Genomic DNA, 15,062 nt, shown 5'->3' on the forward strand with positions numbered 1-15,062 from the left:
CAAAAAAAATGCTATATAATGCAACAAAAGAAGCCTCTGCACCTTAAAAAAAAAAAAAAAATTCCCACTGCACCATGTTGTATTGATGTGAAGGGGCACCATAGAGAATGTGATATCTATTGTGGTGCATTTCAGCGCAGTGGCATACACAGGAGAAATTGCACCATTGTGAACAGGGGCTGAAAGGACAAGTAGGTCATTTGTTTTTGATTATCGCAAAACATCCTTTTTTTTTTGGTATGTAATAGACCCCAACACTATGCAGAATACAGGGACAAATTGAAAAGCATCGCCTGATCGGGACATGCCTATTTTCATTTTTCTAAACCGTAGGAAGTTGCATAGGACTTTTTGGGGCTCTTGAGCATATCAAAGCTTTAATTCTTATGCTTACTGTGTTTTGTAGGCCTCAAATTTACACTGTTTGAAGTGTGGGTACACTTTTTAAGTGGGCTGAAACCCTGCTCTAAACGGAACAACATCTTTAGCACTGCACTCTTTGACAAAAGGCCTTTTCTGGGCCCAGAGAAAGCAATTTATTAGCTGTTTAAGAATTTTGCCATTTGATGTGGATGTTTCTTGGCTTTGCCTTTTTTTTTTTTTTTGAAGGTTCTTTCTGCCGAGGGGGAGGGGGGGGGGTCTAACTGCCCGCCTAATCAACCATCAGCTTTTTTGCCATCTTCTTAAAGTGGTAGTAAGCTCTGTGCTACCACTTGTACCTACAGGCAAACCTATTATAAGGCTTACCTGTAGGTATTGTAAATATCTCCTAAACTTGCACAGTTTAGGTGATTACACAGTTTAGGTGATTATTAAGAGCGCATACAGCTGATAACAGCACTGGCGCGTGCGCTCTGAAGGTCCAGCTTAGTGTCCGAACTTTGAAGCCCATGCTGGAAACAGTGGCTCCTATGTGCATATGCGGTACCGCTGTCATCGCGTCCCCGGCCACTTATGTAGCTGGAGGCCGGAAACCCATAAGGAAGACGGGGAAGAGATCAGCCATTTCAGCTGTGGCATTGCGGCACTGGGGGTCTTCGTTCTTAGGTAAGTCTATCGTAATGTGCTAGTATGTGATGCATAATAGCACATTTATGGCCTTTTTTTTTTTGATCATCTGCGGTTTATAACGCTTTTTAAGTTTTTTTTTTTTTTTTAGTCTCCTCATTAGGTGAAATGTATAGGGCCATGTACACACCATAGCCCCCCTTCCCACCATGCAACAGTGCTTGGTCCTGACTAGGGCCTTTGTTGAATTTTGAGGAAGGGCTTGTGTTTCCCATACCTCAAAGTATCTGGCACTGTTTTCTTGTCAGTGTAGTGACAGGAAATATGGAAAAGTAAGTACAGCCTGCCCTAAAGTACTTTCTAGCTAATGGTTTTGCAGTCATCTGGATGTGATTTTTGAAGTTTGGATAATTCACCTTTTGACAAAAGAACGTTTTTTGCAGCTGAAAAAGATGTGCCTTTTTATTTTTGTTTTGGGAGGGGCTGTAAAGCATTGCACCAGTGATTAGCAGATCTCTGATGTCATGCAGGTCTCGGGCAGATCTGCCTGTATATCTGCTTGCTCGTACAAGAAAGCCAATGAATCCTTACCGGAAGAATCAATGAACCATCACAGCGCTCACAGCTCCCTGGTAGTTCATTGAGAACTACCATCCGGCAGCCGCTAAGGCTGTTGGGACTTGTAGTTTTTCATTCAGAGAACACTGTGAAATGAGCAACTTGGCCGGTTGGGCAGAGCTCTGCACGGCCGCAGGTTTTTTTTGTTTTTTTAAAACTGTGACAGCTAGCAGGGGGGAGGAGATACCCCCCCCCCCCCCCACTTGCTATCAAAGCAAGGATGCAGGGGCCAGTCCTTTCATAACATGTTACACCGTGAATATGGGTGTAACGTTATGAAAGTTGAACTTATCCTTTAAATCTGACATGATGGAGAGCTAGCAAAATTCCAGTTTGTAATTCAGTGTGCTTATTGAATTTGGCTGTCATTTGCAGAAAAAAATGTTACTGTAGATGCACCTTCAAAAAAGGAAAATGGATCTGACGAGGATACACAGCCTCCTGAAGAAGAAGAGGAAGAAGAAGAAGGTGAGGAGGAAAAGGATAGCAAGCCCTCGGATAGCAAGCCCTCTCCAAGTGAGAGTCCAGTGGACCTCAATGCTATGGAGGTTACCACATCTGTTGTTGAGACAGAATTGTCACAGGAGTCTGCTTCCCCAGAGGAACAAGAAGGTAAACAGTTTGTTCATCTAACAGAGTTTTAATCTTTGTAGTATTTAAAGTGACCCGAAACAGAGAAGTGTTGATTGCCATTATTCATTCACATAAATCATGCCACTGGTTTTTTCTTTGTTGTGTGTGTGTTTTTTTTTTTTTTTTTTTTTTTTTTTTAAATCCTCTTCAGTACCTTTTTTTTATTCCTGCAGTGCTATTGTGTGGTCATATGATCTTTCCCTGTTCTTTTGCATCTGCAAGGAAAGATCCTTAGGCTTCTATTACTCTGTTGTATGCTGTCTACAGAGTGAGTCTCTGTCTGGCCAATCCTGATTGGTGCTGTATCGGTCACATGACTACAATAAGGTTTTAGAAGAGCAATTCAAAATAAATTATACATTTCAAGTAAGGCCCCTTTCACACGGAGCGGACCCGTATTGCGATCCGCTCCTGCACTTTTTTTATTTTTACGGACACGGATGACATTTGTGTCATCCGGTCCGTATGTCCGCATATCATCCCATCAGTTTGCGGATGATTTACGGACATAATGCATGTCTATGGGATTGCGGATGTCAGCGGATGACACCGCTGACATCCGATTTTGCATCCTTTCCGTTTTTTAAACGGAAGAAAAAATAGCGGAACAGAACTGAAAGGACGCAAATCGGATGTCAGCGGATGGTCATCCGCTGACAGCCGCAATCCCATTCACATGCATTATGTCCGTATATCGCCCGCAAACGGATGGGGTGATATATAGGGACATACGGGAACGCCCGTGTGAAAGGGGCCTTGCTGTTTGTTTTATAGCTCCCAAAAAATCCTAATTGAACATCAAATGTGTATTTTTTTTGTGTGCATTATAGTGTAGGAGTCAAAGATTACTGACACTTTTTTTAACTTTAGGTATTAGCAATTACTTTTGATATATTTAATATGATTGTAATTGAAGTTAGGCTTTTTTGTACGTTTTTTTCTTGGTGAATGTGATCAATTGGCATACTATATCCCACCTCTTTAGTGTTTAGCAATAGGAGGACATGGAGGGGGAGGAAATTGTCAGGTAACACTGTGTATACGCCCACATGTGTGACTCTATAATCACATGCAATGCACAGGTAAGAAAAGGGAAGAAATTAAGCGCTTAGAAGGGAACTGACCTATGAGCATGTTCCATAGAGGACACCGGCTGGTCTACACATTCTCAGCCTGCAGTGGGGACACAGAATATGGGTGGGACAGTTAAAGGCAAGATCAACCAGGTGTATTTCACTCTACACAAAACGAATGCTTTAGTGGCTTTGTGAATATTATCACTCTGTTTATATGGCAGTTTTTTCAAAGTCTAGGTTTAATGACACTTTACATTTTAGTCCCTTAATTTGTGTAACCGCTTCCCCTAGTTGGATGTCAAATGACGTCGTGGGGATATCTGAATGATGCCTGCAGCTGCAGGCATCATTCAGATATAATTTTTTTCCTCTGGCGATTTCCCTACACTATAAGAACAATCATAGTGGCTGAACAGCCGCTTGATCATTCTTACAGGCGGCGGGAGGGGACACACCCCTCTCCCGCCGCCCTCCGGTGCTTCTACCGGCTCGCCCGTACGATCAGCGAGCCGGAGAAGGAATCGGCCACCGGGAGGAGTCTACCATAGAGACTGCGAGGACCAGATGGTCCCCGGTAGTCTCTGATTCTTGGAGGCGTGATGTGATGACGTCACGCCCTGCCTGGCAGTTTCAATACTTCCGAAATCTCTGCATTCAGCTCTAATCGTGTTTTTTTTTTTTTTCTCAGGCTTTCTAGCCTGTAGGCGAGATCTGAGGTCTTATTGACCCTAGATCTCCCTATAAAGGGGACCTGTCATTCACTATTCCTATTACAAGGGATATTTACATTCCTTGTAATAGGAATAAAAGTGATCAAAAAAATACAGATTAAATGGAAAGTGTAAAAATAAAATAAACAATACAAAAAAAAGTGCCCCTGTTAGCTCGTCGCAGAAGCGAATGCATGCGTACATGTTGGCCCCATATGTAAACAACGTTCAATCCAGACATATGCGGTATCGCTGCAAACATTGGAGCGAGAGCAACAATTCTAGCCCAAGACCTCCACTGGTACTCTAAACTGGTAACCTGTAAAAATTTTTAAAGCGTCGCCTATAGAGATTTCTTTCCGAAGTTTGGCGTCATTCCAAGAGTGTGCGCAATTTTAAAGCGTGACATGTTGGGTATCTTATTTACTCGGCGTAACATCGTCTTTCACATAATACAAAAAAATTGGGCTAACTTTAGTGTGTTTTTTTTTTTTTTTTTTTTTTTTAATTCACAAAACCAGTTTTTTTTTTTCCCAAAAACATTGCGTTTGAAAATTTTCTGCACAAATACCGCGTGACATAAAAAGTTGCAATGACCGTCATTTTATTCCCTAGGATCCCTGCTAAAAAAAATAAATATATATATATATATATATATATTCACCCCTTTTTTATGGATAGGGCTGGATTCACCCCTTTTTTTTATGGATAGTGTAGGACCCACTGATAATGGGGTACTTTGACGCAGTGGTGGGCTTGAGCACGATATGGTCATATGGTGGGACTAAATCCCCATTTTTATTTATGGATTGTCTCCATATTTGATAGTCATTTCTTTTGCATGGTTGCGCTATTCTTTTTTAATATGCATGTTGCTTGGTCCATAGCTGCACTGGCTTTAGATATACATGTTCAGGGTTTGTTCCCCCAATTTTTTGCATATATATATATATATGTATATGTTTGGGGGTTCCAAGTATTTTTCTAGCAAAAAAAAAAAAAAAATGATGATTTTTTTTACATGTAGGTGCGGAGTGCCAGAAATCGCTCGGTATTGAAGTGGTTAATGTGAAGCCAGAGGAGTGTGCCCTGGCAGAGCCTAAAACTCCTGAAGTGGAGCAGCCACCATCAGTTGAAGATACAGTAGAGCCTGTTGAAACCAATGTTGTGAATGGTGTTCCAGAAGTCAAACCAGACGTTGAAGAGCAGGACCCTCCTGTACAGAAAGAGGCTGAAGAGGTCCCGGCTGTCACTGCAGTATCAGGTGAATACTCTTTACACAGATGAGGTGGCATTTTTGGTTTTGCTACAGAAAAAATGTTTTAAGCCTTGGTGAATAATTTTCTTTTCAAAGTAATTGCCTGTATTTTGGTTGTAGAGGGATGATTTAATGTTTGTGTGTCACGCTTTATGCTGTCTACCTTGCTAGTGTCCTTGGTGGCTTTATTTGGTGTCAGAAGTATTGTAGATCGTGCAGGAATATGCTAAATTGAACCTAATCTCAAGTATCTGAGGACACACTAGTCTTTTTGACTTCAAATAAACTAGTCAAAAATAAAATTTTAGAGCAGCCAGTGCTGGTTCAGTTTTTGAGGGCAAGATCTATAGAACAAAGCTGGTGCCTATGTGTTATCTGGACCAGATACAAAACGCTCTTTGTAAAGCGGGGTTTGCAAACCTATTTTCAGGCCCTGCCTTCAGACTGATTTGTTGCTAACCTCTCAAACATATAGTTTCTCCATATGTGGTAAACTGTTAGAACTTTAGGATGGATTTGAAATGCCGTTTTAGAGAAAATTATCACTTTGCCCATTCAGGCCAAAGTGACAGATCTTTGATATGCCCCCCCCCCCCCCTTTCACTGATATTTTCCTTCCCTATACTCCCTCAAATACTGAATACATCTGAGTATAGAGGAGTTTGTGACCTTCACTTCTCCCAGGATCCAGTCTTTGGGCGTGAGTAATGTCCCACAAGGGAGAAGGAAAGATCATGACCCTGTTAAAAATGTAACTGCACTTTAGTTTTGGGGAAAATGTGTGTTGCAAGGATTTTAACAAACTTAAGGCCTGTACACACGTAGCGATTGTCGGCCGTAAATATTCGGCCGCCGAACGATCGGCCGATTGTCGGCTTGTTAGTATGATGCTTCCGACAACCGACAGCGACTTTTCGGCCGAACAGAATCGGGTGTGCAGGCTATAAAAATTTTGTTGGCCGATTGTTCGCAAGTCAGTACAGAATTCGGCCGACAAACAGCAGATTAGCAAGACTGGGCATGCTCTGAGAAAAAAAAAGACAAGGAAAGTTAACCATCACATGACATCACTTCTGCAGTCGGCTGTTGTTGGCTGACAAAATTCGTGTGCAGTCTTTAGCACTTTTCAGCCGACAGGACCGCACCGGACAAAAGACGGCCGATCGTTCGGCCGACATTCGGTACGTGTGTACGGGGCTTTAGTTGCAGACTCTTAAGGCCCGTACACACGTACCGATCGTCGTCATACAAACGTCGGCGGACGAAAGATCTGCCGATTGTACGCTTGTTAGTATGGTGCCTCCGACAGCTGTCTGCGCACATTCTGCGGACAAGAGTCTTTCTTGCAAACATAAAAATTTTTGTATGCCGACACCAGAACGGACGATTGTTCGCCAGTCAGTACAGAAATCAGCCGACAGACCGCAGATTTGCAAGACTGGGCATGCTCAGAAAAGAAAAAACACAGGGAAAGTTAACCATTACATGACATCACTTCTGCAGTCAGCTGAAGTCGGCGGACAAAATTCTTGTGCTGTCTTTGCACTTTTCAACAGACATCGACATCCCGGGGAGAAAAGACGAACGTTTGTATGACGACGATCGGTACGTGTGTACGGGGCTTTACCCTTTCTGTTCTGATGAAATAGCTATTTTGTTTCAAAGTGGAGGAGATTTACCAAAACTGGAGCGCTCAGAATCTGGCCCAGCTGTTCATGGCACCCAATCAGCTTCTAACTTCAGCTGGTTCTATTAAGCTTTGGCAATAAAACCTGCAAGCTGATTGGTTTCTGTGTAGCGCTGCACCAGATTTCGCGCACTCCAGTTTTAGTAAATCAACCAAGTGTGTTCTCCAGACTGATTACTGAATGGAAGGGTCAGCTGTCATTATAACCGCCTGAGAAGTTCACAGTGTTATGAGTGAAGCAGCCGCACCTTTGCAGTAGACAAACCTTTAGTGAGTATCTTAGTGCAGACTTCTGATATAGTCAGTGAGCCTTTAAAGAAAGTAGGAAATTACATTATTTGGGCATTTTGTAAACCATAATGTGCAGAACTCTTCCAGGTTTCCATTTTGCAATAGAGTTCTTTGACGGTCTCAGTAAAATGAAGGCAGATTGAAATGGGAAATCTTATTATAATGTTGTATTACAAAAAGGGCTGTGTAGATATGTGTGTGTATATGCGTATTAATACAATTTTGTATTCCTTTTTACCTTACCTTTTTTCCTTTCTCTACTCAGCCCATTTTGTATTGTAACATAAATTTTCCTATTTTTTTTTTTCTTTAAACTCACTCACACACGCCAACATGGTCACACATCAGGCTGGATTGACACTGTTCCTTGTACATTACAGCATACGTGTAGATGTAAATAGGCCTAGATAAATTCCATTCTTTGCCTCACACACTAAGCTGCAGCACATGTGAACCAACGCTATTGGAAAGAATGGAATTTGTACTTGAAATGCGTTTTTTCATGCAGCAAAATAGTAAGTTTTGCTGCATTAAAACAAAACGGTGTTAATGGGCATTTTGACTTAACACTACCACAGGATAGCAGAGGAGTGTTGGGGGTGATTTAATATCAATAGGTAAAGGGAAAAGTGGCAGGTTTTCTTTAAAGCAAATGGATTCTCCCTTTGTCCTGCCGTAGTGGAAAAACACGATTGCTACAGGTGAAAAAGGGTTGCATAAAATAGCATATGCTTGTTTTTTAAAGGACTTCCTGCCAAATGACCTGCAGCTTTTCCTGACTTCTTTTAGGCTGTGGGTACACTATATGTCTGCCATACTCTAATTCTAGAATGTGTTCCATGCCAATATTTCTCTGTATAATTCAATTTAAAAATGGTCAATAGAAGTCTAGCAAAAATTATTGGTTCATCCATTGAAAGATATATTGCATATCTATCAATTGGGGTTCATTGGGTAAAGGTTTCTAACTTGTTCCCATACTGGAAAAAATACTGGTAGGTTGGCAATGCTTTCTACTCATTTGTAGCATAATTTAAGCATCTCCATATCTTGGCAGGGGAATTTAGGCACTCCTCACTATTTATCCCAGAATGAAATGCTGGTGCCGAATCCACTGATCTCTAGGCCCAGGCCTGGTCATGGGGGGGGGGGGAATATAAAGTTGGGGCAAGTTGAGAATTTCTGTAGCAAAAGTTATGTATTGCTGTTTGCTTTGTTTTGCTTTAGGCCACAGGTTTAGCCCCCGTTCACACTGGGGCGACCTGGTCGCCTCACAGGTCGCCGTAGGTCGCCTGCCATACAGAAGCTATGGACCCGTTCTAATAGGAGCGACACAAGTCGCTCCGACTTAGAAAAAGGGTCCGGAGCTTCTTTGGGGCGACCCGGAGCGACCTGCATAGACTTCAATGTTATGAAGTCCGTGCTGGCCGCTCCGAGGTCGCAGGGCGAGCAGCGCGCCGCGACCTGTGAGGTCGCCCGGCAAAGTCGGGTCCCTGCAATGTGAACGGGGCCTTACTCTAAGGGGCACCATTCACATTACCCAAACTCTGTAAATAATGGTTAGAATAATCCAACATATAAAGTGCCATGTATAAACATTGGCAAATTGGTATCGCCTAAAGTACATTGTGCAAAACTGTGCAAGATAACGGAAAAATAATTCAGTGTATCTTTCCTTTCTAAGTGCAAAATCTGCAAATAAAATTTGTATTCACAGTGCAATATCCTCTAAAGTTCTTAAAAGAACATTGTGCAAATTCTGTGTGTATTTCCTTAAAGAATATAAAGTCCACACATTTAAATGATATAAATATAAGTTGTGTCCAAATCAGGAAGTAGATGGTATCCACAACAGATAATCCATGTTCCAAAGGAGATGAAAGGGAATCACCACTAGTGTGTCAGACACCAAGGGGAGAAGTTAGGAGTGAGGTTGTGGACTCTACTGCCCTCAGATGAAGTCTCATACCCCAGATGAAGTCCAGTTGGATGAAATGTACGTCGGGTTGGATTGAGTCTATTCCATGATATTGCGCCTATTGGTGTCCTTATGTGATCACATTTTGGATGCCTTTATTTACATGGAAATTGTGAGGTTTTTTTTTTTTTTCTCTTTCAATAAAATTGGAACTCTTTTGAGGGTATTATGCTATGTGGATTTTCTTTATATTTTGAGCACTTGTGGGATCAGAAGAGAGACAGACGCTGACAGCCAGGTGTCCTACTAAAGCTTTAAGCCTACCGCCCTTAAGATTCTCTGCTATTGGCAGTAGAGTTCACAGCCTCTGGTAAGCGCTCCTAACTTCTCCCCTTGGTAATTGACGCATTGGTGGTGATTCCCTTTCATCTCCTTTGGAACACGTAATTCTCTGTTGTGGATACCATCTACTTCCTGATTTGGACACTGTTTATATCATTTAAATGTGTGGACTTTGAATTCTTTAAGGAAATGCACACAGAATTCACTTTATTTGCACAATGTTATATTATGCACTTTAGATGATATTGCACTGTGAGTACGAATTTTTAATTTTATTTGCTGATTTTGCACTTTGAAGGAAAGATGCACTGAATTATTTTTCCGTTATCTTGCACAGTTTTGCACAATGCACTTTAGGTGATACCAGTTTGCCAATGTTTATACACGGCACTTTATATGGTGGCTTATTCCAACCATTATTTATAATTTTAGCGCGGCACTGTTTTACTGTATTTCTGAATTTTTTTCAACAATATTGTGTTGTGCCTGTGGCTGCCCTTTTATTCAGTAAGCGCAGTCGTTTTTCCTATATAGACCTTGCACTGCATAGTTATTGATAGATCTAAAGGAAATAGTATAATCCGATTGTGTGTGATCTTTACATTTTTTTATTATTGCAATGCTTGCTGTTTTGTTACTTGCACAGATCTGTGCGGTGGATTACATAAGCAGCGGCACCAAAGTTTTGTGCATTGTAGCTTCAGATGGTCATAAACTTTTGAATATACATTAAAAAGTGAAGATTTGCTAGGTTATATGGGACATCTAGAAATGATAATTGTAGATTTTTCAAGATACTGCTTAAACACATTTTGGGTTGGGAATTGCTCCTAAAAAATGCACTTTATGAGGGTGCCCAGACACACCTGTGGCTCATAGCTGTATATCTGAAGTGTGAGATCTAAGGCTGTACTGCCTCTGACTGCTAGCCTCAGATTTGGAATGAGGTTTGGTGATGTCATGACAGTGCTGCTTGCTGTGCAGGGAAACCACAACAAAATTGGTGACCAGTGCTTTGCCATCTGCTATTTTTTTTTGGGGCACAATTTCCAGAGTTTAGTTTTTTTTACTTGTTTGCTTAGAGTTTGTTTAGAAACCTTGATAAAGAAAGGCAGACGATCACTAAACAGGTGAAATCACAAATGTAAGCAGTCAGCTGCCAGAAGACTTGTAATTCGGTCTTGGAATCCATATACCAGAGAGCAGAGCCAGGTTTGTGATGGAAGTCCACATGTACACAGGGCATCTAAAAAAAAACAAAAAAAAAAACGAGCTGCAAATCACTACTGATGCCAAATAGCAGCTGTAAAAAGTGTTTTTAGTAGCTTTTTTGCACTGGCGTCAATGCGTGTTTAGCAGCGTTTCTCTGCCTCTTCTATTTTCCCCTTTTACTACAGAGCACGACATGTGAAAATCAATGGTTCCTTTTTGAGAGCCGTCTTAACTGAGCCAACTTTCAGCCCAGAAATTTGAATGGAAGTCTCATCCAAGCCGGATCATTATGATCCGACTTGTGGCATGCAACTTGTGCTGGATGGAAGGAACTTGATGGGGAAACGCATGCCAAAAGTAAAAAAAAAAAAAAAAAAAACAGCTTGGAGTGGTGTTATCCAGTGGTGTGTTCTCCCTCTGGTCGTGTTCTTCCTCCGGTCTTTTATGCCCCGATCCTCCCGTCATTGTCAGCTACGTTCTCTGCAGGTTCTTGTATAGCCAGCCATGGGGCGTGGGCACCGGTGACGTCAGTGAGATTCCGCCCCCTACGATGGCACATCGTCACAAAAGGTGGAGTCTCGTAGGGACGTCACTGGATGGCCGCACCCCATGGCTATATAAGAGCTGGCAGAGAACTGAACTGGCACGACGACGGGAGCCAGGGTTGGCGGCGGAGATGACCGGGGAAAGAACACACTTGTGAAAAGGACTTGTGAAAACGGTCTAGTTTTATTTACACTTAACTGTTTTTTTTTTTTGTGGTTGAAGGGGTCTTCCAGATTCCAATAAGCCCTTCGTCCGCAGACCCCCCCACAACCACTGCCCAGGGTTGTCGGAAAGAGGCCCTTGTCCCCATTAACATGGGGACAAGGTGCTTTGGGGTGGAGGGGCGCAGAGCCCACCTGCTCCAAAGCACCCACCTTCCCTATGTTGAGGGCATGTGTCCAGGTATGACCTTTTTGCTGGGCTGCATGCTCGGATAAGGGTCTGGTATGTATTTCGAGATTGGGGGGGGTTACGTTTTTTCAGCCGCTTTGTTTTGCAGTGGGGTTCCCTTTTAAGAACCCCACTAGACCCAAAGGGCCTGGTATGGATCTGGGGGGACCCCATGCTGGTTTTTAAGGTTGGCGTGGGGTTCTCCTTCAAGATTCTCAGAGCACAAGTCGGATCATGATGATCCAACTTGGATGCGACTTTCCGATCGCAAGTATGCAGTGGGAGCTTTCCAGTTCACACCGTGGACTGCTGTGAGCAGCATGCAGGGCACGCGCTCTTAGCACAGTTCTATGTTTACATAGGGCCGCATATGTGCAGCCTCTCTGCGTTAAAGCCCACCTGCCGAGAGGTCGCATATATGCGAGCGACCGGCGGGAAGAGGTTGAAGTAAATGTTAGGAAAAGTATATCTATTTACTAATGCTTGTCAGCATAAGGCTTAAAAATAGTCGATGTTGATTTGAGAGTGAAGTTCCACTTTAATGACTTTAGAAAATCAGACAGAATGACATAGAAATTACTATTAGAATCCTGATGACAACATTGTTTAATCTCGACCCATAAGATTCTGTGTAATGATACCTCTTTACTGAGCAGGGTTTGTCTGTGAAAAGGGTAGGAAATGATCATTATGGCTGCTTTAGATCTAGTGTTCTTTTGATCCCTCTGGCAGTCCAGGGAGGAGGCACTTGGTAAAGATTGCTCTTTAGCCATGTGGATTGCAATTCTCATAAGGCTCTCGACAATTGACATTCTAAGGTTTTGCATTCTGCAGCAAGTCATTATTTTAGTGCGCAGCTTAACCACTTGCTGACCACCCTATAGCAGTTTTACGGCGGCAGCTGTCCCCTGCAGGAGGCGCACGTTCTGCTGTCAATATTAACAGCAGAAGCCGATCTGTGGGTGCCGGTCATTCGATGTCCTCCAGCACCTGCCCGTCGACTGTGGGTAAACCACACAGAACGGGGATCTGCCGGTGTAAACAAGGCAGATGGCCATTCCGATGGTGGAAGGGATGGATTCTGTGTTCCTGCAAAGCAGAGACTAGAATCCATGTCTTCCCCTAGTAAAAGCAGTACACACACACACACGCACGCACGCACCGTGTAGGTACACATTTAACCCTTTGATCGCCCAGGTGATCTAAATGTGGTGTGTGTTTTTTTTTTTTTTTTTTTTTTGTTTTTTTGTTTTTTTGTTTTTTTTTTCAAAATTGTCAGTCGTTTTTGTCTAGTGCAGTGGGGATTACATAATTTGGCCCGGTCATGAAGGGGGGGTAAATCTTCTGGAGGTCAAGTGGTTTAGGCAGTCTCATCCCTGGATAGTATTCACCACTGCAAAGGTAAAAAGCATGCACAAATTATTAAAATGATTAGCAAAGATGTAGGCTGTCATTCTAGATCTTACTGGAGACGAGATCTTCCTGGAGGCTAGGAAACACAGTGCTGTTATATGTTGCCACTCTCTATTTGTCCTGTTTTACCATTCTCATTGAAAGTAAAAGAAAATCCCAAGTTTTGAGTTGTGCCAAGAAAAGTAATAGAATCTTTCAATTGGGACACTAGTTCTGGTGATCTGCGGGTCCCCAGGGAATTGCCTTAATTTGCAGGGACAGAGTTGAAGGTGATTCCATTACATGCCACATCCCTAAATTCAACATACAGTGGGAGTTCCCCTATTTTTGGGACTTTAAGTCTCCGTTCACATCTAGGCGTTTTTGGGGAGTTTTTCTGCTCTAGGATCAGAGACAAATCCTATTCATTTCAATGGCCCCTGTTCACATCTGAGCGTTTTGACGCTGTTTACAAAACGCCCAACGCTCAAAAAAGTACATGAGCTTCTTTTTGGGCAGATTACAGGCGTTTTCCATTGGTATCTATTCAATCAAAAAACGCCTGCACAAAAAACGCCTGTAAATCTCGGTAAAAATCGCGGTAAAAAACGCGTGAAAAACGCTACGCTCAGGTGTGAATGTAGCCTAAGGGTACTGATTTGGTATCCAGTGAAAACCATAATAAGGATTTTTTAAAAACATACATTTTAATAATACATCACTGAATAAAAAAACATAAGCAACATGGTATGAACAGTCTTATGAATGCACCAACCATGAGAACGACATTGTTGTGATATGACTTCCTCCATCCGACGCGTTAAGTGATTGAATATCTCCATCGGGGGTGCGAGAGGTAAGTTTCATATCCAAACAAAAAATGAAAAATCTGTGCCCTTAAAGTCCCAAAAATTGAAGAACTCCCACTTTGTGTGTTAATTTGCAGGAATTTCAACTTTCTTCTGGTTTGGCTATGGAACAGGAAGTGAAGGGAAATCTCTGCAATGGGGCACAGATGGTGAAAAAAAATCACACGGGTTATAACTAGGGATAGACCGATTATCGGCAAGGCCGATATGCACTTTTCCCTATATATCGGTATTGGCCCCGGAACTGGCCGATATTGCCGATATTTTTGTGATGTCGTTCTGCCTTCTTAGGCTGCCTCCCTCGCCTTGGACAGTCTCACGGGAGTGTATCACAGCCATACACCCACCCAGAGCAGCCCGGTGCCAGCCACCCACATCCACAGGATCTGTAAAAATGAGCCAGCCACCCACAGCCCCTGTGCTAGCCACCCACCCACCACAGGGTGCCAGCCAGGTGCCCACAGGCCCTGTACCAGCCAGGTGCCCACAGGCCCTGTACCAGCCAGCCGTCCACAGGCCCTGTACCAGCCAGCCACCCATGACAGGGTACCAGCCAGCCACCCACCACAGGGTGCCAGCAAGCCAGCCATTGAGCATTAAACAAAAATTAACGTGTTCAGTACCAGATTTGTGTAAAAAATTATCTTTATTTCTCTAGCGCTCATTGACAGACGTAGTCCTTGGTGATACACCACCTTCGGGTTATGTTGCCTCCACAGGAGCAGGACTAGACAGGAAATTAAAAAGCTCTGGCCACACCCCAGGGGCAGTCCCAGAGGGTATATCCTCTCTCTCTCTCTCTGCCTCAGCAAATCAGTTATTTTCTGTCTAGTTAGGAGTAAGGACCTAGATACCTTGCTGGGATCTTAGGTCCTGGCAAGAATTTTTTCTTAAAGGATTTTTTTTAGACAGCTTTTTTTCTCCAGTGTTCCTGTGAGATCTTCAAGCAAGAAAGCTGAACTGGGCGACGGGCTGGATGTTGAGATCCGGTGGTCACCCCAGTTCAGCCTACGAGCGCGTGCAGGCCATAGCTCCGCGCTGGGTCAGCCGCGACAAAGTCCCATTAAAGGACTGTCCACGCGAGTTAAACATCTCGCTGAAACGCCAAAGAC

The 15,062-nt window shown here is 43.0% G+C and overlaps 2 protein-coding genes across 2 annotated transcripts in view; both read left to right on the forward strand.

Moving 5' to 3' along the window:
- LOC309566766 (ER degradation-enhancing alpha-mannosidase-like protein 2) overlaps positions 1–15,062 on the forward strand; it is a 242,145-nt gene that overhangs the window by 75,071 nt on the left and 152,012 nt on the right. The gene's annotated exons all lie outside the window — the stretch shown is intronic.
- PHF20 (PHD finger protein 20) overlaps positions 1–15,062 on the forward strand; it is a 137,148-nt gene that overhangs the window by 54,113 nt on the left and 67,973 nt on the right. The window contains exons 8-9 of the mRNA XM_082272227.1: positions 2,002–2,238; positions 5,106–5,309. Of these exons, the coding sequence (XP_082128353.1) occupies positions 2,002–2,238; positions 5,106–5,309 (441 nt within the window). The remainder of the gene's footprint in view (positions 1–2,001; positions 2,239–5,105; positions 5,310–15,062) is intronic.

This window comes from Pelophylax lessonae (genome assembly GCF_965119305.1).
Source record: "Pelophylax lessonae genome assembly, chromosome: 11".
Lineage (NCBI taxonomy): Eukaryota > Metazoa > Chordata > Amphibia > Anura > Ranidae > Pelophylax > Pelophylax lessonae.